The following is a 27,247-nucleotide window of genomic DNA, read 5'->3' on the forward strand; positions in this document are numbered from 1 at the left end:
TGGTTATGTGCTCAGAAATCACTCCTGGCTTGGGGGACCATATACAAAGCCAGGGGATCGAACCATGGTCTGTCCTAGGTTAGCACGTGCAAGGCAGTTGCCCTACTGCTTGCACCATTGCTCCAGCCCCTCAGTTGCCTTTTTGAGGTGAACAACTTAGAAAGAATGTACTTCAAAAACAGTAAGAGCATGTCCAGAAACCTTGGAGAGAAAGATTATTTTTTTTTTTTTTTTTGGTTTTTGGGCCACACCCTGTGACGCTCAGGGGTTACTCCTGGCTATGCGCTCAGAAGTCGCTCCTGGCTTGGGGGACCATATGGGACGCCGGGGGATCGAACCGCGGTCCGTCCTAGGCTAGCACAGGTAAGGCAGGCACCTTACCTTTAGCGCCACCGCCCGGCCCCGAGAAAGATTATATTTACCTCATATATAAAAGAGATCGTTAACCTATTTAAATGCTCAACTTTATCTAGGTGTTACTTGGTCAAAATTTGCAAGAATGGTCTAAATTTATCACTTTTTTAATTTTATTTTCTATTTTATTTTTATTTCTTTTTGTTTTTTGGTCCTTAGGTCATACCCAGTGGCACTCAGAGTTATTCCTGGTTCTGTGCTTAGAAATTACTCCTGGCAGGCTTGGGGGATCATATGAGATGCCCAGTTCAGCCACATGCAAGGCCCTACCTGCTGTACTATTGCTATATCCCTAATCAAAATTTTAAGAGTCTCAAATTTATTTAAAAATTCATAATAGATTCATCATTATAATTAACATAAATGCAACTTCTAATGAATTTGATTGTCTAAATTAGATTTAAAAAGAAAGAAAAGTTTTAAGCACAATGTTGGACTCTGAATTTTAATATAAAGCAAAAAATGAGAGTACAAGACCTAAAATCTATGCTTAATAAACATGCTAACATTTATGCTGTAAGTGTAATTTGTTCATAAATATAATCTCCTTTCGATTTATAAAAGTGAAATTGACAGAACTTTCTTCCTTTGCAAAATTAGTCTATTCCCTCAGAAGCAAGATGCTGCAATGCCTTAGAGATGACGTAGAAATGAGTAATCTCTCAAATGTTGTAGAAGCGCAATACTTTCTTATGTATTAAACAGAAAAAAGTATTGCGCTTCTACAACATTTGAGAGATTACTCATTTCTACGTTTGGTGGGCCTATGCAAACAACAATTGCCACTCTAACACCATTTTTGCTGTGCTCCTTTGACTCTAATCCTTAAAAATAACCCAGTTAAGATTTGAGGTTAACTTAAGCTAATATGCATGAATATGGAAATGTAAAAAAAAATGCTATGCCTGTAATGTTTAAGGAGTTATGTAAGTTTTATGGCTTTAGATTGCCTTGTGTGCTGTTAAGAAATATTATAGTGTGTTACAATCTTAATGTTCTTTGGATGAAATTTCAAAGTTGGGATATCAGCAAGGGGACTTCTGAGAATTATGTTATGTATTGTCCTTCCACTATAACTTTACCTTGTCCTCTTTCTTTGCATCCTTGTTCTTATAATTAAAAATAAAAAAATTAAAAATAGAAATTAAAATAAAAAGAAAGTCATTCAAAAGACTTCTTCAAAGTTACTGGAAACTTTCTTGTTAGGAAAGAGAAATGAGTTTTGAAATATGATCTCTCTTTTGAACTTTATTCACTTAATAATAGTTCAGTGTATATAGATCAAGTTAAGAGTATCTCTGCTTCATTACTATGCATCTATTGAATGTCTTTCCTTTTTGTTGCAGAGGCTTTGATTGGTTTAGTTTGTGGCTCACAACAACAGGCCCTCTGTCATAGAAGTAATTTGATTTTCTTCACCTATAGCTTAGCATCTTTGATGACCTAAAAATAACAATGGGCCTTTACACTAGCAACAGTTAACTTATTGATTCTCAAAGTTAGCAAATTAAAATGATGAGTTCAGGGCTTGGAGTGATAGCATATCACTTGTATTTGGTCATCCTGGGGTGGAGGTGGGTTCAATCCCCAGCTTCCCATACAGTCCCCTAATCCTGCCAAGAGCAATTTCTGAGCACAGGAACAGGAGTAACCCCTGAGTACTGCTGGGTGTGACCCCAAATATTTTATTGACATTATAAGTTACAATTTTTTTCACAGTTGTATTTCAAGCATATAGTGACAGTGAATTAGGGCCATTTTCACCATCAGTGTTGACCTCCCTCCACCATAATTTCCAGCCTGCATTCCATTCCTCCACCTTTAGCCTCCTGGACTACTCATAAACTACATCCATTTTATGTTTAGCTTATTATAGTTTGGGTCTCGATTATATTGTCATTGACTTTGGCTTAGGTATTTAGAGTTAACTTTTTTTTCCACTCAATGCTTCTAAGACTACTTGGCCCCTGGGTACCATCCACTTATTTTTTCTTTTCTCAATTTGTAGAAAGCCAGACATATTAGGTAGAAAAAAATGATTCATGTTCTAATGTTCTACAAAAAAGGTGGGAGACCCTATAGAAAAAATATAAATAAAATTAAAAGAAAAGAAATATAGGGGCAGAGGGCTAGATGTGCAGTGCCCCCCCTTTTTTGCATAGGCACTGTAAACATTGGGAAAATTAGAAAGGAAATTCCCATTAGCCTAAGAGATACAGGGTATCTCTATCTGTGAAGCATACTGTCAAAATATCAACTACAGACTCCAGGCATGTTAGTTGTCCAATCCCAAGGTCTTTCTCTATGGTCTCAGGAAGTTCTGCTCAGTTGTGTTTGTCATAGTCAGGCTTCTGTAATTAGAGATCTTGGTTTTGCACAGATCCTAGGATGGAGTGTCCTCTGATTTCATGTCACCTTAGGTGGTGAGGTAAGGCAGCCTATTCTTAGATCAAGTAGTTGCTGTTCCCTCATCATCAGGATGTCATATGAACCTATCAAGTTGGTGCCAGAGTGGTAAAAGGGCCTCCCCCTGGGAGAGTTTGAATCTTGGTGCTGGTGCAGGAAACTGTGCCAGTTCTAAGGTTAAGACTCAGGGTTTGAGGTTGGACGGTTTTTATCCAATCAATTGAGGCCTAAGTCAAGTTTCTATAACAAATGTTCAGGGTGGAAGGAGGAGGGCATTATTTTTAAAAGACTGAATTTAGAAGTGCATATAGATAGTAAAAAGATAAAGAAGTTAATTGAGACAATTTTCATTGTTTAGTTTCTTCAGATATATCATATGTTCTAATTAATCAAAGATTTTCACAAACTAATTAAATAAAATTGTTTTGTGACTAGTAACAAAATACTAAATAATTTAAAAGAGAATAATATGAAAACAAAGCAAGACCTAATACTGTAGTTCTAACTGACTTTCATGTATATTGACAACATGGGCTTCTTTGATTATCTTTGTATTATTCTTTTTGCTTGTGTGGGGTTCAGGTGTACTCCTACTTGATGAAGACTCAGATATCTGAGCCTACAAACAATTCATGATAAATCATTCCGGTGTTTGAGCACAAAGGTCCAAAAATGAGAAACTACTTAGGCCTTAAAGTTCCAGCAGTGTTTGGAGACTGTATGCAGTGCAAGAGTCCATATAGTGCTAAAAACTGAATCCTGGTTTAGATGTATGGTAGACATGTTCTCTATTATACTATCTCCCAGATCTTCTTCATACTTTCTTAAAAAATAAATATATCTAATTTTTTCTAAGGTCTATGCATTGCTTTGAATTATAACTTTATTGTAAAGTATTAAATCAATTTTGTAACCAGCACATAATTCTCATAGAATTCTATGCATCTTAAGTCTTAGCATTAAATAAAAGAATGTTTTAGCTCAGAAATTGGAATTGTCATCAATAGTTCACATGGGGACTAGAACAATAGTACAGTCATTAAGGGGCTTCTCTTGCATGCAGCCATATTGGGATTTTAATATAGTTTTATATTTTCTATAAAATCATGCTAAATAAAATAATATTTAACACAAGGTGGCAGTTATTCTTTCTGGTTTTATTGTTTTAAGTGGATTAGTTAACATCATTCCTTTTGACCTATTTGATCCATTAGTGTAGTAGGTAACCTATAACCTCTTATAAACTCAGTCAAACTGACATCTCTTTTTTGTAAAGTCAAGATTCCTTTAGAAATAAAGTTTTATATGAATATATCAAAATAATTTATCATATGCCAAAACGTATTTTGTTGTTGTTAACATTTAACTTGTTTTAAAATTCTTTGACCATATTTGACTTACTGGCCTTATTTGGCTTACTGGTCTTTTTTAAGGTTATCACAGTGGGTCCAAAATATACTCTTACCTTCTCCACTAAAGTTGAGGAAAGTCATATATAAACCAAGATTTAAGAAATTAAAAACCCTTATTCCCAAAATTTCTTCTTCAGAGACTTGAAATTTTATTATTAAATGTTAGTTTTATAATACTAAAAAATTCTTCTGAAGGATAATTAAAATCCATTAATTATTTATTGTTTTGTTTGTCTGTTTGTTTGCTTCAGGGCCACACCTGGAGGTGCTCAGGGCTTATACCTGGCTCTGAGCTCAGAAAGCACTCCTTGTAGGCTAGGGGAACCATATAGATGCCGGGGATTGAACTCAGGTGGGTCGCATCCAGGACAAACTTCCTACCTACTGTGATATTTCTTTGACCCCAAAATCTATTAATTCTTAACCCATCCTTAATAAGTCATTGATCTTAAAATTCTAAGAAATGTTAGTGTTTGAAAGGAAAAATGCAGAGACAAGTCCATATTGTGAAAAGCTTGAAGAACAAAGTATATGAAAGAAAGAAGAAAGTACATATGTACTTATAAGTGAAACAAAGCCCTGAATATAGGAAAACATAGCATCATGTTATATATATAATATAGGAAAATATAACATCATAAGATCATTGAAAAGGAGGAAGAACATTCACTTATTCAACTTTACAACTTAAATCTTAGTTCTCAAAATTTAATAAGCTATAAGATCTTTATTGCTTCATTAGGAATTACAAAGGCTGGAGAATTTTATGGAACAATTTGCAGCTGAATAGCATTTTAACTATTATGAAAGTATTGTTCTCAGATACTTACACATTTGTAAAAGGATGATGATGGTAAACATCGTGGGCTTTGGCATAAAATTGAGGTGCTATTTATTAGAAAAATAATATTATAATCAGTTCATATATTTTTCCAGAAACTAGTTGGTCTTTGTTGGCATAGTTTTATTTACAAGCCTCTAGAATTTCTCCACAAAGAAGTCAAAATTCCTCATGAAGATATGAAATATAAAATCTGATTCTTTACTAATCTACCCAATAGTTTCTGTTATCAGTATTCTGTAAGTACCTTATGTCCAGAGATCCACAACAATTCATAATTTCCTGAAACTCACTTTTCCTTGTACTTCAAGACCCTTGTTTTTGTAATCTGTTCTGCCTAAAGAATCTGGACATAACTTAATTTCTCATCTTTTGGGTATCATTCTGTTTGTGTTAACTTCTTTAGAAACCTTCTTTGACCTTGTTCAGATAAATATTCTTCAGTGCTTTTAAAGCACATGAAACATTTTTCTATTAAAAGTCATTATGATGTGTCATAATTGTTTGTTTCTATCTCCCTGAATCTAGAATAAGTTAACTACTCCTTTCTTTGTACTAAATTTAAACACAGTAAATATTCAATAGCATATATTTGTTATTTTATTATTTTTATTTATACCAATTTATTGATTGAATTTCCATAATTTCTTCCCATTCAAATATTATCTAACTTACTTGACATGTAATCTAGAAATATTCACTAAGATCTGGGTTTTAGTAAATACTCCGACACAACATGTCATTTCCATGGGCATCTTAAATTGGTATATGTCAATTACACAAATATACAAATAAATTAAACTTTTTTTTGTCCCATACCCAGAAGTGCTGAAGACATTATTCCTACTTGTGCATCTAGGGATCATTCCTGGCAAACTGGGGACCACGTTAGTACCAGGTAGTGAACATCAGTCAGTCACATGCAAGCCAAGTGGATTGCCTGCTGTACTATTATTTGTCACTACTACCCCATCATAAATAAAAGCTTTTGTTTGTTTGACTTGGAACCAACCCAGCGGTGTTCAGAGGTTACTTCTGGCTGCTTGGAGAAACCATAATGGGATGCTGGGGCCAGCTGCCTGCAAGACAAATGCCCTACTTCACTGAATTATTTCTCTGACCTCACTGTTAATAAAATTTTTTCACAAGAGTTACAAAATGTAGTGATAATAATAATAGTTCACAGTCAATTTGGAATGGTAATAGTTCTTTCTCCTAATAAATAAATAGGTACCGAACTGTATATTATAGGTCTTAAATTCTGTGAATCTTTTTGAGTGTTTGTGTGTGTGTGTGTGTGTGTGTGTGTTTGTGTATTTTCAGGTTCATGGAAAAATCTAATGGTGTTTGGAACTTACTCCTGGCTTTACACTCAGGGATTACTGTTAGCAAGGTTCAGGTAACCATATAGGATGCCAGGCAGCAAAATATAATTTGTTGTGTGCAAGATAAGCACCCTATCCATTGTGCTATCTCTCCATCTCCAAAAGAATTACTATTTTAAAAGCACAATAAATACTAATAAATACTCCTGTGGTGTGCAGTAATTAATATATTGTAGTAAAAATTCTTAAAAAAATACTTTAAGTATCTAAAAAGTATTAAAATCACTCTCTGAAGTAGCTAATACTTCAACAAGGTACCTGTTAATAAGGGAAATCTTTGAATATAAGAATTTGATGGGGACCAAGAGAAAATTCAGCAGGTAAAGGTGGGTAAACTCACATGTGGCCCATCCTGGTTTAATCCCCAACACACATATTGTTCCCAGAGTATGTCCAGGAGTGATTGTTCAGCACTAGTGATAGCCCTTTGCACCACATGACCTAAATTACCCAATTTTAAGACGATTTTTGATATGATATGACATGGCAGAATAGACTACTGATTTCTCTCCACTAAGATAATCCACAATTATCTACATAGAAGTCTCATCAAGTCATCTACTTTGTTGGCTTAAGCTGCTAACACTTTCTTCTGAGGTTGTTGTCTGGTTGTTCACTGGTGTGATGTGCTGTCATATAGAAAGGGATAAGAAGGCCTCAGCTCCAATCATTCCTGACTGAGAAATAGCTGGTGGAATGCTTTAGTCCACCAAAACTAGCACAGATGGTCTCCACAGTTAGGATGAAGTACCATGTTGCTTCTTAACTGAGCTCTAGATTGAGATACAATGCAGAGTACCGAGAGCCAGAAGTGTGAAGAGTTCTAACATATCCATTTATGATCTAAATAATACATTGATCACTAAAAGTTCATGTCTCAACACAGTATGTGTTATAGACATTATACTTGCTAGCAACAAAGGAAGAAAAAATTCCCTCTATTTCAAGTGTACAAGATCAGGATTTTCATTCTCAACTATACTGCAGGCAGTTTTGAAAATACTAGTAAGAATTAGATAAGAAATACAAAAAGGAAATTCAAATTGGGAATGTAGATAGAAAGTGTATTGAATAATCACAAGGGTCATGATAAAGCAAAGTGAAGAGGAGAAAACTGCCCAGCACTCCTCTATAATTATGGAAAATTATTTTGTATTTTTAAAAAATTGATTGAGATTCTGCAATTTACAATACTGTTAATTATGGGGTTTTACACATAATTCCCATCACTACAGTGCTTGGAAAATCATATGTGGTGCCAGAGATCAAATCAGAGTCAGCTCCATGAAAAACTATTGCCCTGCCCACTTATATTTCATAGAATATCAATATAATCCATATGAGTTAAAGAAAAAATATTCTTTTATTAAAGATATGAAAAAGACTTCATATACTTAATAAATTTCAGTATAAACTTATAATTTTGTTTATTATCTCATCAGAGTAGAATTAAATTCATAATTGCATCTTCAGGCAAAAAAAGAAAAATACATGCATGATTTAGTGGTAATTAATTATATGTTTCAGAGTAAATAACATTTACCCTAAGTGGCCAATACCATTTCTACTGAAACTATTTTTATTAGAAATTATTTCTACTGAGACTATATCTATTAGAAATACTATTTCTATTGAAAGGCAGAATTTGATGAGTATTTTTTAAAACATCATGGCTAGTTAATATAGAAAGTCCTAGTAAATGGTTAGAAAAATATTTTAAAAAGTGAAGTAATTTGGGGAAAAATAAATGTTCTCCTGAAATTATTTTTCAAAATATTAACAAAATTGTTAAAGTTGTGAGTTTAGTAATTTGCTACAAGATAAAAATTTGGGGGGCTGGAGTGGCGGCACCAGCAGTTGGGCATTTGCCTTGCATGTGTTAACCTACAATAGACCAGGGTTTAATGGCTTTCCATATGGTCCCCCAAGACAGGAACGATTTCTGAGCACATAGCCAGGAGTAATCCCTGAGCATCACCGAGTGTGGCCCCAAAAGACAAAGAAAGATAAAAAAATTTATACTATTAGAAATGTATAAAAGAAAGAAATGTATAATCAAATGTAAAAATGTTTTCATTTATAAATAAATTTATTCAATGTATTCATTCATTCAATTTATAAGATGCAAAAATTTATCAAGTAATTTAGAACTATAAAAATTAAACCAACAATATGCAGTATCTGTTACAAGTCATATGAGAGATTTATGTCACATGAGATGTTTATGTATTGTGAATAATATTCAAGGCATATTTCAAACAAATGGTCATTTTCCTAATAAAGAGAACATAACATAAAATACTAATTTTCTCAAAAGTACACTTGTAAATTCCTCATTATTCTTCATGATTAGGTGTGCCTAGAAAGACCTAACAACTCTTCGATTTATATACATGGCTATTTTCTTTATTGCACTTATCATACTGGGCTGTGGTTATTGGCATAACTATCTCCTCACTGCATAGTAATAGCCCTCAGTAACCACTACTGGTTCTCTTCATTCTGTATTTAACAGTTACCTGTCATGAAGCATGAGCTTAATATATAGTAGTTGATATAATAAATTCATAGATTGGATGACTTATTCAATATCTGTTGCTGATATTTACCTGCATTATAGTAGTGGTTTGATTTCATGCTTGATTTTTCATACCAAACAGCATCCATGTCTTTCTAATAATACAAATGATAAAGCAAACATCTTAAGAATTTTTCCAGAATTTTAATATCAAATATCTATTGAATATATATGAAACTAAAATTTCGAGAAATTCTCTTAAATATACATTTTTAAGAAAGCTACACATATGGGCTGGAGAGATAGCATGGAGGTAGGACGTTTGCCTTGCATGTAGAAGGACAGTGGTTCAAACCCCGGCATCCTATATGGTCCCCCGTGCCTGCAAGGAGCAATTTCTGAGTGTTAGCCAAGAGTAACCCCTGAATGCTGCCTGTGTGACCCAAAAACCAAAAAGAAAAAAAAAATAAAGAAAGGTACACATATTGTGGTATTTATATGACATCGTATTTAGGGGGATGGGACTCCCAAGTTTTGCTTAGGTGGGTCTGGAGGCTACTCTCAGTGATTCTTTGTCAATTAGCCTGGTGGTTCAGTGCTAGACTCTGTGATATTAGCAAACACTGGAGTAATTAAGGGCTCTGGAAATGCAATAGACATTGCTTGAGAAGCTGTATTACCCTAAAAATTAAACCTAGATTAGGTGCATGCAAGACATAGTCTTAAGCCATATAACACTATCTCCTCTACACTTATAACTATACTTATATAAATAAAAAAAATCACATGGGGGCCGGAGAGATAGCATGGAGGTGGGACATTTGCCTTGCATGCAGAAGGATGGTGGTTCGGGTGGTTCAAATCCCAACAGCCCATATGGTCCCCAGAGCCTGCCAAGAGTGATTTCTGAGCATAGAGCCAGGAATAACTCCTGAGCACTTTTGGGTGTGACCCAAAAACAAACAAACAAACAAACAAATCACACAACTATCAAACTAGGTCAACAAGAACACCACACATTTGCCATTTTGAAAATACTTGAAGAATTAAGAAAAAAACATAGCTTTATTTGCACCTACAATTTATTACTGTAAAAGGATTTACTATAAATTAACAAGGAGAAAAAAATATTGAATTTCTAAACTACCAGGAAATTTTCTTCATGGTCTTTTTCTCACATTAGGAGACACATTTGAATAATGAAACAGGAGAGAAAGAAATTTAAAAAAATTAACAATCATGTATCTACAAATTAAGCAAAAGAGGTGAAAGACATACAGTGAAACTCAAATCACTCCAACAGAATAAAAAGGACACAGGAAAGTGAGAGTCCAGTCTCGGTTCATGGATTGGAAGAATTAACATCATCAATATGCAATATTGCCCAAAGCACTATACGAATTCAATGCACTCCCTATAAAAATATCCATGACATGATTGATTGATTGATTAATTTTTGGGCCACACTTGGTGATGCTCAGGGGGTACTCCTGGCTATGTGTTCAGAAATCACTTCTGGGTTGGGGGGACCATATGGAACACACTGTCCAGGGTCAGCCACATGCAAGGCAAACACCCTACCACTGTACCATTGCTCAGGCCCCTGCATTATTTGTCTTTTATTTTTATTTTGGGGCCACACCCAGCAGTGCTCAGAGCTTACTCCTGGTGCTGCATTCAGAGATCACTCCTTGAAGGCTTGAAGGACTTTACGGGATACCAGGATTTGATCTGAAGTGGCCACATATGAAGCAAATGTCCTAATTTTTGCTACATGCCCCCATGACATTTTTTAAAGTCAGAAATCAGAAGCTGAAGAAATTTATATGGTGGAATAACCCCCTGGAATAGAAACAAAAAGAGTATAAAAGGAAAATTGGAGACTTCTCGTTCCTAATTTAAATTAGTCTGTAAAGTTGCAGTAACTCCAAACAACATGTTTTATATGGAACAGACTCTGAGATCAATGGAATAGATAAGGGAACCCACAGTCAGATCCTCAGGTTAAGAGTCAGTTAATCTTCAAGATAGGTGGAAAAATCATCATGAGCAAGGAAAACTTGTAAAATAAATGTTGTAAGAAAAACTGGTAGGTCACATACAAAAATGGAACTTGGACCCCTTTCTAACACTAGCCACAAAGGTAAAAGTTTGAAGATTTAAATATTAAAATTAAGTCCATAAACTATATTGAGAAATACATAGAATATTGTATGAATCCAAAATATATATAATAATTCAATTACAATGAACAAGCCAATGAAAGCAAAAATTAGCAAATAGAACTATAAAATAAAGAAGCTAGGCTATGCAAAAGAAATAATGACCAGAGTGAACATACACCTCAAAGACTGGAGACAATATTTTCCCACCATACACATCTGACCAAGGGTCAAAATCCAAGATATATAAAGCACTAGTAGTAATTTAGAATAATAAAACAACCAACCCTGTAAAATAAAATAAACTAATTTCTTTAAATACATATATATGGCACAGGGGCATATGAAAAATATTCAGCATCACATTTCATCAGAGAAATTTAAATCAAACATACAAACAGGAATAATCAGTATTGGGAAAGATGAGGAGGAAAAGATACTCATTCACTGCTGGTGAGAATGTTGACCATCTTGTCCTTTTTGGAAAACAATTAGGACATTTCTTAAAAAACTTGAAATTGAACTTCATTTCATTTGCAATTCTTGGAAACAACTACAAAGCCTAACTACTGCATTCCAAAATAGTATTTGATCTCCTATAACAATTCACAATAAACTACTGACTGCAAAGCCTAACCACTTCATTCCAAAATAGTATTTGAGCTCCTATAACTATTCACAATAGCCCAAATCTGAAAACAAGTCAGTGTCCTAGAACAGATGACCTGAATAGAGAAACTATGCTACAAGTACACAATAGAATAATATTCAGACATAAGAAAAAAATAAAGTAATACAATTTGCTGCTATTTAGATACATTCGAGAGTATCATGCAAAAAAAAATCAAGAGCAGAGGGACATATACAAAACTATCTTCTTCATATATCTACATACATAAATGATCTTATATTTGTAATATAAAGTAATACAATAAAGGAAATAACAAATGCCAAAAAGTTACAGCAACTGAGAACTCATCTTTAATATTTTTTGTTTTGGAGTTACATCTACTGGCGCTCAAGGTTCACATGTGACAGGCTCATAGGACCATATGAGAAGCCAGATGTAAATGAACACAGATGAGCTGCATTCAAGGCAAGCACTCTATTGATTGTACTCTCTCTCCAGAAGCATGGAAGCATGTTATTCCATGGAACACAAGGATAGGGATAGTAAAGTAAAGAAGGCACTAGAACAATGATGGAGGGAAACAGGCATTTGGAAGAGGGAGTGGTGCTGGGATGTTGTATGTATAAAACTCTACAAGTTTTGTAATTCAGTATTATCAGTATGATAATTCATGGTACCTACAGGAAAGTTAGTTTTTTAAAATTATACTTTATTCTTTTCTAAAGCAATTAAATAAAAAATCCTACAAAAAGGACTGGAGCTATAGCACAGTGGTAGGGCATTTGCCTTGCATGCAGCTGACCCAGGGCAGACCACGGTTTGATCCCCAGAGTCCCATATGGTCCCCCAAGCCAGGGGCAAATTCTGAGTGCAGAGCCAGGAGTAACTAACCCCTGAGTGTCCTCAGGTGTGGCCCAACAAACAAACAAACAACAACAACAACACCAAACTCTACAGCAAATATAACAATAAAAAGGGACTATATTACTATTTATGTGGCAGAAGATACATAGATCTAAAATAAAAATATCTCACTGAAAGTAAAGAAAACATTTGTTCTTAACATCAAAAACAGGATAATATCTAAACTATATAACACACACAAGCTACCATAGCTAAAATAACCTAATCATTTCATCAAAAATGATATAAAACAAGAAAATTTTATTTTAAGAGGGCAGTGTATATATATGAAAAGGGTTTATGCTCTTTTATTATTAGTCAAATCCAAATCAAAGTGACAATAAGACATCGCACACAAGTAAGAACTTCATGTACCAAAATGATTGGAAATAGCAAATATTTTGGGTGATGCAGTGAAAATAAAACATCTATTGTTGATGGTAATTTTGTCAGATTCAGCCTTTATGGAAAATAGTATGAAGATTTCTCAAAAAAAATAAGTAATAAAAGAGCTTTCAAAAAAGGGAGCTTTCATATAACCCTTTAATCTACGTTTTGGCATTTATCCACAAGTCACAAAAAAATAATATAAAAAGTTATATTTATAGTTATTTATATTGCAATTACTTAGTACAATTGCCAGGATATGAAAATAACCAATATGTTTAACAAAAGATAAATGGATATAAGATGGGATTTTTTTACACAATTGAATACTGTGCAGCCACAATAAAAAGAATAAAATATCTAGTTCACTGCAACCTGGATGCATCTGAAGGATCTTATGTTAATTAAAATAATAGGTAGAATAACTACTACTACTCCTTAACTTTCCTCATCTGTCATATATTGAAAAGTAAAACTAGGGAATAGACAGTATCAAACAATGAAATACTTGACCTTGGATTACAAAATAGTGATTCTAAATCACATAAGAATGTGAGTTTTGGTATGAGAACATGATTAGGTCTGCCAGTAGAAGCAAAATAAAATATTAGTGGGGGATTTTGGAAGTGGTAAGGCAAAATAACTATTTCTCGAGATTAATGTTTTTGTAAAAAATATTACTAAGCTACAATAATAAAATTAAAAGTGTGATAGCCACTTATAACCCATATTAATTAACAACTGAACAAGCTAACTCTTTGCTACTAATGAAACAAAGAATATAGTTTTGATGACTACAACAAATTGACAATTTATAGAGAAAAACTATTATAGTCAGAAGTCAGAATACAAACTACAAACTGTGGCCATTAACTTTCCAAAATCAAGTTGCTGATTACTAATCAAATGAGAATGAAAAAGAAATAATATAGCTGACTTGTCAAAGCCCAATTTTATTATTACTCCAAAGGGTACAAGTAAATATTGCAAATAATTGAATGTAACTCAGTCAATTAAAATTTAATGACATGATTTATCTTGAAGTATAAAAAATTTATAGTAATTTCATAAAGTAATTTTTGTAGTGTTTTGGTGACATAACTGGATGAACTCTGTAATTCCTGACAGTGATTAGACATGCTGTGATAAGAATTGAACCAAGAGGTCAGGTCGGAGAGATAGCATGGAGGAAAGGCATTTGCCTTTCATGCAGAAGGTTGGTGGTTCATATCCTGGCATCCCATATGGTCCCCTGAGCCTGCCAGGAGTGATTTCTGAGCATAGAGCCAGGAGTAACTCCTGAGCGCTGCCAGGTGTGACCCAAAAATAAAAACAAAAACAAACAAACAGAAAAGAATTGAACCAAGGTGCCGAGAGATAGCACAATGGTAGGGCATTTGCCTTGCACACGGCTGACCCAGGACAGACTGTGTTTTGATCTTCCAGCTTTAGAACCATATAGATATGGTCCCCCAATCCAGGAACCATCTCTGAGCTCATATTGAGGAGCAACCCCCAAGCATCACTGAGTTTGGCCCCAAAATAAAAATAAATAAATAAATAAATAAATAAATAAATAAATAAATAAATAAATAAATAATTGAACCAAGGTTGTCACTTGCAAGGCAAGTGCCTTGCCCATTATACTAATCTCTCTAAATCTAGTTTTTTATGCCAATATGATATAGCTAATATTTTGGTTTGCATATGTTTGCATACCTCCTCCTTTGGAGGAACGTAATGAGAAGTTGAAGACCTGTAAGAATGTCTCATTGGTGATGGTTCAGGTGAAATGTTTGACTCTTGTTCTGTATTGTCGATCACATCTAGAAAGAATAAGAATTAACTTTAAAGAGAATAAAAAAGATTTTGCTTAAACAAGGGTTACTGAGGACTGATACAACTCTCCCTGGTGCACTGCTATATCTTCTAGATTATTAAAATTAGAATTTGTTTGAATCTAGGACCTCCAGTAACAATGGGATATTTTTAATAATTACTTAGTACAAATTTCTCTTTATTCATCACTACTTTTAAAGAGAAAGATTAGATCTTTGACTTCTGACCATATATTAACATTATGATAGCGTTAGCTAATTGCAGCCCCTGTTATATAACTGCTTTTAAATTAACCGCATTCATGACGAATGCAGTTGTATCAGCAATGCAATGTTTTTGGAAGATTGTATTCAAGAAGATGTATAGCAGATTTTAGAGAGGAGAAAACTTTTTGAAATCACCAGGAGTAGAGGGGAGAATGGGAGTTCTAGAAATGAAAAAGAGAAGATAAGAAAAACTAATGAATCAGCGAGAGGCAGATCAAAGCAAAACGAAATATCTCACACCACAGAACTGCCATAAATTGCAAAGAACAAGAGCAACCAGTGCTTATGTGGATTTAGGAGAAAGGGACTCTCATTCACTACTCATAGGAAGGTTGATAGTCTACCTTTTCTGAAAAAAAATATGAATATTCCACAAAAAATAAAAATTGAGCTTCTATATAAAACAGTAATACTACTAGAGATATAGCTTTATGTACCCCAACACACCACGAAGAAAAGCCCACTGCATTCTTATGTTCATTGTAGCACTGTTTACAATAGCCAGAATATGGAAACAATCCAAGTGCCAGAGAAAATATGACTGCTAAAGAAACAGTGGTACATCTACACAAAGGAGTGCTATGTATTTAGTAAACAATGGAATACAATGCAGCTGTTAAAATAATGAAGTCATAGAATTTGCTTATTTATACATAGATACAGAGTTATTATGATGAGTGAAATGAGTCAGAAGGAGATAAATAGATGTAAAATAATATCATTCACTTGTGGGATATAAGAAAAATAAAAGATAATATGTTAATAATATAGAGAAACAAAAGAGATGAGTATCAGGAGGACTAGTCTATGGCAGAAAGTTTGACACAAAGAGTTGTGAGTGCAATTATAGTGGAGAAGGGTCTACTATGACAATGGTAGTTAGAAATGATCACTCTGGAAGAGAACTGATAAAACTGAGTGCTAAAAAGGGAGAAAGTGTTATTTCTGGAAGCCCTTCATTAACAATAGTGCAAAACACTGTAAAGGAGAGAGAGATAGACAAAGAGAGAGAGACAGAGAGACAGAGACAGAGGGGGGACAGGGAAGGACAAGGAAGGACAGGGGAGGAGAGAGGAGAGGAAAGGACAGGGAAGGACAGGGGGTCAGGGAAGAACAGGAGAGGGTAGCGTAGGGGAAGTGGGAGAGGAGGAGAGAGAAGAGAAGAGAGAGAAGGGGAGGGGAGGAGAGGGGACTAAAAGGGAAGGGAGGAGAAGAGAGGAAAGGAAGGAGAGGAGAGGGGAGGGGAGAAGAGGGGAAGAGAAGGAAGGGGAGGGAAGGGGAGGAGAATAAAAAGGATGGGCAGGGAGGGGAGGAAAGGAGAGGGCATGTAGGCTAGGGGAGGAGAGTGGTAAGGGGAGGAGAGGAGAGGGGACAGGAGGGGAGGGAAGGGAAAGGAGAGGGGAGAGGAGGAGAGGGAGGAAAGTAAAAGGGAGGAGAGAAAAAGAGGAGGGTAGAGGAGAAGAGAGAGGGGAGGAGAGAAGAGGGAGGAGAAGGAAAGGAGATGGGAGGGAGAGAAGAGGAGAGATGAGGGGAAGGGAGGGGAAGAGAGAAGAGGAAAGTAGGTGAGGTGAGGGGATGGGAGGGAGGGGAGGAGAAGAAAGGAGAAGAGAGGGGAGGGGAGGGGAGGAGGAGGAGAGGAGAAGAGAGGGGAGGGGAGGGGAAGAGAGAAGAGGGGAGGGGAGGGGAAAGAAAGGGAGAGGAGGAGAGGGGAGGGGAGGAGAGGAGAGGGGAGGAGAGGTGAGAGAAAGAGAGGGGAGGAGAGGGTAGGGGAGAGAAAGGGAGGGGAGCAGAGAAGAGGGGAGAGAAATGGAAGGGAGGAGAGGGGAGGAGAGGGGAGGAGAGGAGAGAAGAGGGGAGGGGAGGGGGAGAGAAGAGAGGAGAGGAGAGGGGAAGGGAGGGGAGGGAAGGGGAGGACAGGGGAGAGGAGGAGAAGAGAGGAGACGGGAGGGGAGGAGAAGAGAGAGGAGAGGAGAGGAGAGGAGAGGAGAGGAGAGGAGAGGAGAGGTGAGGAGAGGAGAGGAGGGGAGAGGAGGGGAGGGGAGGGGAGGGGAGAGGAGGGGAGGGGAGGGGAGGGGAAGGGAGGGGAGGGGAGGGGAGGGGAGGGGAGAGATGAAATGCCTGTTCCAGAGGCAGGCAGATGTAGAACGGGAGCGAAAATGGGGATATAGGTGTTGGTAAAATGCACTGGTGAAGGGTAATGTACATTGAATGACTGAAACTCAATCATGAATTATTTTGTAACTATATTTAAATAAAGTAATTATTTAAAAATAAAAATATGCCTATTATCTTACAAAAAAGAAACTAATATGGTAAATCTAACAGAGAAATGCTATTTGCAGAAGAGACGAGTTACAAAATATAACTCAGATCTTTTATTTGAGTGAAGAAGGGAGGTTATAGAAGCTATAAATTTGACTTTATATTGATTTTGAGAGGGCTTTTATTTAGTCAATATCTAAGGTTTCTAATATTTGTGTGTATGCAGACTAGTTGGGATATTTTTACAATGTAGAAATTTAATAAAGCATAGAAAACTAAATGTATAATTTACTTGGAAAGAGATGAGAAATAGGTTGTTTAGTTTGTGATTGTGATGTGTAGAAACTTCTAGGGTGAGTTTTCTGTATTGTTGCTTTCTTAATGACAGTATATCAGTCACAGACTCACCCAATTAACAACACAGCAGCGAACCTAACTTACCATACTTAGAACATTTCAAAGTAATATTCACCAATCATTTGAATATATTGGCCAAATACATTATTGTTATACATTAACAGTTTTATAAAATCCTTCACTTTCCAGAAAAACTATGATTTTTACAATTAAGTAAAACAACCTAAAATAATACGACAAAGTATTAACACATACTAAAATTTGTATATAATAATTATCAACTAAAAGCTATTTTTTGTATCTTACCTCTAACATCAGCGACACTCGTCTTTATGGTAAGTGTTCCACTTTTCTATTAAGTACAACAGTAAAGGAGAAAAAAGTCATTTACATATTCTGGAAGAGATAAACCCTCTGCCAATCAGCTAAATTAAAAAAATGTAATTGTTACTGTTGTTGTTATTATTACTCTAACATTTAACTGTGTATTGAAAGTTCTCTTGGGGACAAAAGGCATTAGCAAACTCCTAGGATACCTTTCACAGGCATCTCACATTTAATTCCAAATAATTTTAATATGTATTAGTGTACTCACTTGTTCTATCTTTTTAGTCTTAATTTATTTTATGGCTGTATGATTCAGTTTAGAGCTGGAATCAGAAAGATAGGAGGGAAGGCATGATCTTGCCTTGCAAAAGACTGACCAGGTTTGATCTTCAGCATAATGTATGGTGGCCTTAGTACTGCCAGGCATGATTCCCATGCGCAGAGCACCACAGAGTAAATTTGTTCCAGGAAAATACAATTAATTAATTGCAATCCAATGTACTGATTTTGAACATACTGGTTTAATATCAACATTTACCATTTCAGACTCTCATTTTATTGTAATAACATTTTTCTGTTTTGCTCTACTGGAATATGATTACATCTTATTAATCTTTGTCCCAAATTACTGATTTTTTTAATTTTCCCTTTCTTCTTTTATATTACAGTGTTTAGTCAGCCATAGATGATTAGTAATTACTAGCTATTAATATTTTATGATAGCTGTATATGTTAAATTAGTGAGTTCAGTACAATAATGCTTTTAAGAAAGAACGTCTTATGAATATTTCCTAAAATTTAATAAAATAAATCAATCCTAGTAATCAGACTATTTATAGAAGTTAAAAGTTACTAGATAAAAGAATAATCACCACACAAAAATTTGAGACATAGTTTTGTACCTTTCTTTCAGTATAAATATCTTTTATATCTGGTTGATAAACTGAAGTTGCTGAAGATTTCCAAACATTCTTTGGACTACTTCTCGATTGATAAATAGAAGTTATTGTAGGTCCTAAAATTAAATGAATAAGAAACACCACATTACTTCAAATGGCTTGAAAAAAGAAAGACTATAATTATTTTAACTGAATTACTTTATAATTTAAAAAAATATATAAATTGAGAGTCCATAACTGCAATCTAAATAGCTTTCACAAACTTATAAAAGTTTTCTTACCCAGGACTAGCGCTAGTATAGAGGGTAGGGCACTTCCATTTTTTGTGGCCAACCTGGCTTTGATGCCCAGTATCCCATATAGCTCCCCCAAAACACACCAGAAGTTATTTCTGAGCACAGAACCAGGAGTATTGCCTGAACATGCCAGGTGTGTCTTAAAAGCAAACAAATATAAAAGGTCTTTATGTACCTTTGTAATTTGTTTATATTTTACATATCCTGACAATGTTGCTAATTACTCTCTCACACAAGATTGGTATAAATTTTCTAGAATTATATTTGATGTATTCTTTGATACTAGCTCCAAACTCTTGCTGTAAGTTTTAATAATTTGATGATTTTTATTTGAGTAGTATTTCATTATTTGGATGAGTCACTATTTAATGCACATATTGCTTGCATTGTTTGCTGCTTTTACATATAACATTTATGGATTTTCATCATGTTACTTGCTGAACATATGTTATTTTCATTTCAGCTATTAAATACCTAGCAAAGTTATATGGTAAGCATATGTTAAATTTTGAAGAAACTGCTTCCAAAAATAGTTATACCATTTAGCATAATTTTAGCAGACCATCAGGGTTACAATTTTTATACAATTTGTTAATATTTCTAGTGAGAATAAAATGTGAAAATTAAGTATATGTATTTTTAAATATATAAGTAGATGAAGACTAATTTCGAGGAAACTGAAAACTTAGATTTAGATGACTTAAACTTTCAGTGTCAGAAATAAAAGAGTAAAACTATATAAATCTATAGATATTTTCAAAATAGTAATTAGTAAATATATGACAATTAAGCCTACAACAAATTCTAGGGCTAATTTTCTTAAAAGCACAACATATTAAGTAATTTATAATTAAACAGATAATATGAAGCAATTCCTTTTTACTAAATTAAATTAAGTTTTTTGGCTAAAAACTTTTCACAAAGAAAAATTTAAACTCAAATTACTTGCTATTGGAGTCAGACCTAGTAGCAGAGAAAGAAACATATATAAAGAATATATATTGTGATATATATAGATATAAAAGAATGTATCTGAATAAACAAAATATATGTGAAATTTTCTAGAAAATTTAAGAGTGAATTTCTCTTCCAAGTAATTGAGATTCGACTAACTCTTCCTCAAAATTATTATATGATATTATGAAAAAGAAAAAGCTCAATCAAGAAAGCTTTAAGTCAATCTTTAATAATTTTAGGAGTAAAAGATATAACTCTATATATCAAAGCTAATGCATAATCAATAGAGAATTATATTCCAAAAATACAGGGTTTGTTTAATAGAAATAATTAAACTCGCCTATCACATTAACAGAAAAATAGAAAATATTGGTATATATATTAAAAGTTAGAAAATATATGATAATAATTACTCAGTCGCATCTCTTTAGCTAATGTTTGCATTATTTTTTCCTTAAGTTTTGAAACATTATTAGGATGAACATTGTCAACATCTATTCTCAACACCATTCTGAATGTCCTTGCCAGCAAGAAAAATAAATAAAAGTTAAAATCAAATAAAATTCTCAAATATTGATTTCAAAAGTTGTTTGTAATATATATGTAGAGATGCAAAGGTCCTTGGTAACCATGACTTCCTAGCAGTAATAAAATTTTTGAGAAATGCCAAATAAATATGCTTTTTCTATAATAACAAATTAGAAGAATATCATATTCACACAAGAACAGGGAAATAGATAAATATAAGGTAATGTTTCCATAAAATACTTAAATTTTAATTTAATGTAATTTATTTAAAAATATTAATATAAAGTTTTAAGCAAGCTGCTAATAAAATTTACATGTAAAAAGAAAATAAGTTTGTATAGCCCCAGAGTAAAGAAAATGAAGATTATATTTATCAAAGCAAATCAACAATGACACATGGACAGATGCATATATATATATGTATATATATAGTAATAAAACAAAAATATAGAAAAAGTCAGAAACTATTTGAACTGACATCTCTGTAAAGCCAATGTATACAGAGATATAAACTATATTAACTTAAGAGTATTAAACCTATCTAATTTTGTGTGAGCATAAATTTATAGATGTTCTTCAATCAGAATTTATAAAAGGGAAACACAATATAGCATATATTTACATATATTTATAACATATATTTATATGTTAAATTAAAATATGTTAAATATTTTAAATATTAAATATTAAATATTTATATGTTAAAATGCTAAATATAAGTTATTAAATATGACAGATTTATAACATATTTACTACAATGAACCCTCCTGTAATGCAAATGACAATCATAAGTAAACCATATAAAGGGATCACTATATATTTGTGAATAACTAAAATTAAAACTATTGAAAATATCAATGGTTACAAAGATTAGAATAAATTGTGTCATACATTGCTGATGAAAATATAAACTTATTTAAGGAAAATAGTTTAGTCATATTCAGAAATTTAAGTATACATTAACTAAAGTTTTGCAAACAAAACTTAATACAGTATTATAATGAAACTTTTGCATTTCAATACAAATACTTTCATATTTATGATTGATTTTGTTTTGTGGCTAGCCAATTTTACTCCTGGCTATGCACTCAAGAATCATTTATGGTGGAGACCATATTGAGAGTTTGGATTGGCAAGAACCCTATCTTCTGCACTATCATCTGGTCCTCAGTATAAGTACTTTTAATACTTCAATTCAAAATCAGCAACATTTATAAACAACCCAAATATCCCTCAACTGTGGTTGAATGTTGACACATTCAATAATTTGGATGAAGTTCAACACATTAAGCAGACTGAAGTACGCCATTATGAAAAATCAAATAGAAGACTCTCCCAAGGAATAAGGCTATGAGAAAACATATTAGTGGTTAATCAGTAAGAGGGAGAAGTGACTACCATCAAAATTAAATTTCTGCAAAGCTGAAACTGTTCTGTAAATAATTGTGGTGGATAAATGTATATATATGTATATATACATGTGTTCCAATTCATGTTATTGTAAAAAGTAATTCACATATTACTTTAAAGAAATATTTTAGACCTTGCCTTAGCATATATATTAACTTCTTTCCATCCCTCCTTCCTTCCTTCCCTCCCTCCTCTCCTTCTGTCTCTTCCTTCCTTCCCTCATCCCTCCCTCCTTCCCTCCTCCTTCCCCATTTCCCTTCCTTCCTTCCCTCACTCTCTCCCTTCTTCCTTCCCTCTTCCCTTTTTCCCTCTTCTCTCCTTTCTTCCCTCCTTACCACTTTCTATCCTTTCTTTCCTTCCTTTCCTCCTCTCTCTATCCCTCCCTTTCTTTCCCTGCCTTCTTCCGTCCTTTCTTTTCTCCTTCTCTCCTTTCCTCTTTCCATCCTTCCTTCTGTCCTTTCTACTCTCTATACCTCCTTTCCTCCCATCCTCCTTCCCTCCCTCCTTCCCTACCTTCCTAATTCCCTTCCTCCCTCCTCCCTTCCATTATTTTCTCCCTGTGTCCTCACTCTTTTCCTCTCTCCCTCCCTTCTCTTTCCTTCCTTCCTTCTTTCCTTCCTTCCTTCCTTCTTTCCTTCCCTTTCCTTCCCTTTCCTTCCTTTCTTCCTTCTTTCCTTCCCTCCCTTTTTTCCTTTCCTCCCTCCCTTCCTTCCCTTTCCTTCCTTTTCTTTCCTTCCTTTCCTTCCCTTTCCTTCCTTCCTTCCTTCCTTCCTTCCTTCCTTCCTTCCTTCCCTTTCTTTCCTTCCTTCCCTCTCTTTTCTTCCTTCCTCTTCTTTCCTTCGTTCCCCTTCATTTCTTCCTTCCCCTTCTTTCCTTCCTTTCTTCCTTCCTTCACCTTCCTTCCTTTCCCTTCCTTCCTTCCTTCTCCTTCCTTCCTTCTTCCTTCCTCTTCCTTTCTCTTCCTCCTTCCTTCCTTTTCCTCCTTCCTTCCTCTTCCTTCCTTCCTTCCTTCCATCTATTTTTGGGCCACACCCCGCTGTCCTCAGGGATTACTCCTAGCTTTGTGTTTAGAAATCTCTCCTGGCAGGCTTGGGGGACTATATGGGGTTCTGGGGATCAAACTCAGGTTAGTCCCAGGTTAGCCATGTTTAAGGCAAAAGCCCTATCCAATGTGCTATAGCTTTAGCAACAGGATATATATTTTCAAGCAAGGAAGAAAGAAGAAACTATTGGGAATCTACAGCTCTGAATTTTGCTTAGAATAGACAGTTACTAAAACATGAGGATAAGATAATTATGAAAATGTAAAGGCTGTGTATAACATTGTCCAGTTAATGGTTGAGGTCAATGATGAATTGCAAACCACAAGAATTTGATTATGGAAAATGAAAATGAGGGTCACATTAAATTAACAATTTATATTGAGTTGGGATGCCATCTTTGTATTTTACTAAATTTTAAAAATCAATAGAACAATTCATGCCATTCTTTTAGATTTTGTCAAGATAAAAAGAGAATTCCTCCCTTGAATATATATTAAAATATTTCAGAATTCATCCTGAAATGGAGTAAAGTTTATATATCTGCTCCTGGATATTGCCACAGATAGACCAGAAGCCTGTGAAACTAAAGACATTTTTTATTTAATACAACTAAGATTTGTAAACAAATGAAACTGGTGAGGGCTATACTAAATATCAAAGTTTAGAAAAATCACTCTTTGAAGACAGAACATTCAGTTTGGCTACACATATTTAGTTTTATTTTTTAGTTTGTGGGTGATTCTTGATTATGTTCATAGATTTCTCCTGTTCTGTGCTATGGGTCAAGTTTTACAGTGCTTATGGAACCAAATGTCGTACAAGACTATCACTTTTTCATCTATATTCTTTCCAAAAACTAGTTTGACTACATTTAATAGACATGAGATATATAGATCGTACTTAATTTATTACCCATATAAGAGATTTATAAAATAATTTTTTTAAATTATGCTGTAAAGTTTTACATTACATTTCTGTTCACCCCAATTCAACAAATCACTTAATTGTTTCAAAATAATGACAACTTTAAGTTCAAATGTTAATACCATAGTCAGAAACCAAATTCTGAAAATACGAGATTGTATTATAGTTGCTTAGTATTCATTTGTACCTAAGCAAGAGAAACCAACACCAAACAAAATTTTTCCAAAATTGCTACTTAGTATTTAACATATTTAATTACCATCTATTCCTTTATTTGTTTTCTGCTCAGAAACAGGATAAACAAACTTCAGCTCATCATAGGCCCTTTTCTTCTTTGGAGATAAAGCTTTAAAATATAAGAAAACACTTGCTCTTAATGATGTTAGTAAAATTGCCCAAGATCAGCTATCTTTTCATGCCCAAGAGAAATTGAATATTCCAGTTCATATATAAAACAATGAAGTATTGAAAATGAAAGATGGTAGGATATGTAGAGGGAGGAAATAATTACCTTGAAATATTATTCTTACCAGTTAAAAATATGACAAAAATATATTTTAATGAACATAATATTATTTTAGGCACATATTCAATATCTACATACCTATATGTTTGTTGCTTGCTTCTGTATATATACAGGTATAGATCTAGAACTAGATAATGTGAAAGTACATATATGTCTAAAGGTACTTTTATATACCATATATCATGCATGTTATATATATTATATGAATATCTATATGTCACAAATTATATACACATTTTACATGTAGACACATGTGTATAAGTTTCTTTGAGAAATAAAAAGATATGAAATAAAAATATGGAACTAAAGACAAAGTACATTTGCCTTGCATGCAGCCAACCCAGGTTCTATCCTCAGGATGCCATATGATTTCCTGAGCACTGCCAGGATAAATCCTGAGCCAAGAGCCAGGAGTAACACATAAGCACTGCTAGGTGTGGATCACATATATATGTGTGTGTGTGTGTGTGTGTGTGTGTGTGTGTGTGTAATCCATTTATATTTATATATATATATACATATATATATATATATATGAATGATACTGATAATGTGAAGTATGCTGTAAGAATGATACAAAGTAATACAGGAAACCAAATCAGAAGAAACCTTTCAAATATAGTTTTTTATATTATTTGGGAGAAAGTCACTAAGCAATGCTTACTGGGTCCAAGGGCCTCTCCAAATAATTAGAGGCCAACCAAGCTATAATGGCTAAATGTTAGGACTAAGCCTGGCATTGTGCTGCTTACACCCTGAAGAGCTAGTACTTACTGTTCATAGACCTTGCAGATATAGTGATCATGAGCCTTATGGCCATTTGGTGCCTGGGGGCACGTACATGAAAAACACATATATTATATATTAATATATTATATCAAATATAATTATATTTATGATATATAACATACATTATATATTAAATATAATTATAATATATAATAAATAAATATATATAAACCCCTATACTATCTCCTTTAGTCTTAATTGTGGTTCTAAAGGAAAACTATAACATGTCAACTACATTCAGATAGGAAAGGAAGAAGTCAAGTCCTCATTGTTTGAGTCTGACATAATACTGTATTTAGAAAATCCCAAAGACTCTACAAAAAGCTTCTAGAAACAATAGCAGAGTGTAAGAGTACAAAATAACACACAAAAATCAATTGCCTTCTTAAATACAAATAATGAACATTAAAAAATAAAGGAAAAAAACAAGTTCATTCACAATAGTGCCACGGCATACATAAACTTTTAGGAGAGCTCAGTCCACCAAATGTATCCTCAGATTTTTCTGGTGGGAAGAAACTGAAATAACCCCACGGGGTTCTTCCAAAGGCCCACTGTGGACACCTTTTTCCCCTGGATGGTTGAGGAATTTCCAAAGAGATGCTTGGCATTACATTTTCGGTCATTATTTGGCTATCTTTCCTTTGTAAAATTGTGGCCTCTATCAAATAAATTGGCTCAGAAATTTCAGCACCAAAGATTACTAAGCAAACCCCTTTTCTGGATAATATCTAGCACCTAAAAGCAAAGACAATGTTTTTTCTCTTTTTCAAATATGTCCTTGCAGCTGCAGTTTCTGGTGAAGGGTTAAGCCAGAAAGCAGACCCTAGAGGCTATTGACTTCTATAGAAAAAGGGAACCACACCTAACCATGCCTAATGGGATTTGGTTCCTTCCTTTACTTGACTTCTAAAACAATAGAACCCAGCTCACTGAAGACCATGTTTTTAGATATTTTTTTACTTCCTAATAATCCCTGATTTTGCATTTGAGGTAAGCTTGCAAAGAGCTGCCTTGAGTTATAACCTTCTCCTTTGTAACTCAGAATCCTTATAGTTCACACCCATAGCTTAAGCATGTTTACTGTTAAACTTTGCTTTCTTCTCTATACTTATGGCTGGTTTTACCCTTATAAATCCCCTTGCTTAAAAAATTAAACTTGTCGCACTCCTGCCAGAAGATGGTTGACCCCACATACTCTGTGTGTGGTTTCATTATTTCATATTTGGCCACTTGTGTTATCCATTTTCCTCTCGTGAAGGATTTGCTCCCCACTAGAGATGCTGAGACACAAGATGCCTGCAGCATAGTAGTGTCACACAAACTCAAATGCCTTGAAGTCAACTTAATTATAGAGATGAAGGACCTATACAAAGAAAACTACAAAATATTCTTCAAAAACTAAAAGAGGACACAAGAAAATGGAGACACATAACCTGCTCATGGCAAGATTAACATCATTAAAATGCCAATAGTCCATAAAGCATTGTACAGATTTAATGCAATATCTCTAAGGATACCCATGACATTCTTCAAAGAAGTGGATCAAACACTCCTGAAACTCATTTGGAACAATAAATGCCCATGAATAGTTAAGCAATAGGGAAGCATCATATCTCCAACTTTAAATTATATTACAGAGCAATAGTCATTAAAACAACATGATATTTGGAATAAAGACAGACCCTCAGATCAATGATTTGACTATTCAGAGAATGTTGCCAGGCAAACAATCCATTAATATTTGGTAAAGGGGCTATAAGTA

At 34.1% G+C, this 27,247-nt stretch overlaps 1 protein-coding gene across 1 annotated transcript in view; it reads right to left on the reverse strand.

The window, feature by feature from the left end:
- The window catches only part of FSIP2 (fibrous sheath interacting protein 2), a 104,497-nt gene that overhangs the window by 61,281 nt on the left and 15,969 nt on the right, over nt 1-27,247 (reverse strand). The window contains exons 9-13 of the mRNA XM_049772930.1: nt 24,427-24,513; nt 19,013-19,125; nt 18,090-18,135; nt 14,779-14,885; nt 5,749-5,828 (exon numbers count right to left, since the gene is read on the reverse strand). Coding sequence (XP_049628887.1) covers nt 5,749-5,828; nt 14,779-14,885; nt 18,090-18,135; nt 19,013-19,125; nt 24,427-24,513 — 433 coding nt within the window. The remainder of the gene's footprint in view (nt 1-5,748; nt 5,829-14,778; nt 14,886-18,089; nt 18,136-19,012; nt 19,126-24,426; nt 24,514-27,247) is intronic.

The sequence above is a fragment of the Suncus etruscus genome, chromosome 5, assembly GCF_024139225.1.
Source record: "Suncus etruscus isolate mSunEtr1 chromosome 5, mSunEtr1.pri.cur, whole genome shotgun sequence".
In the NCBI taxonomy this organism is placed as follows: Eukaryota; Metazoa; Chordata; class Mammalia; order Eulipotyphla; family Soricidae; genus Suncus; species Suncus etruscus.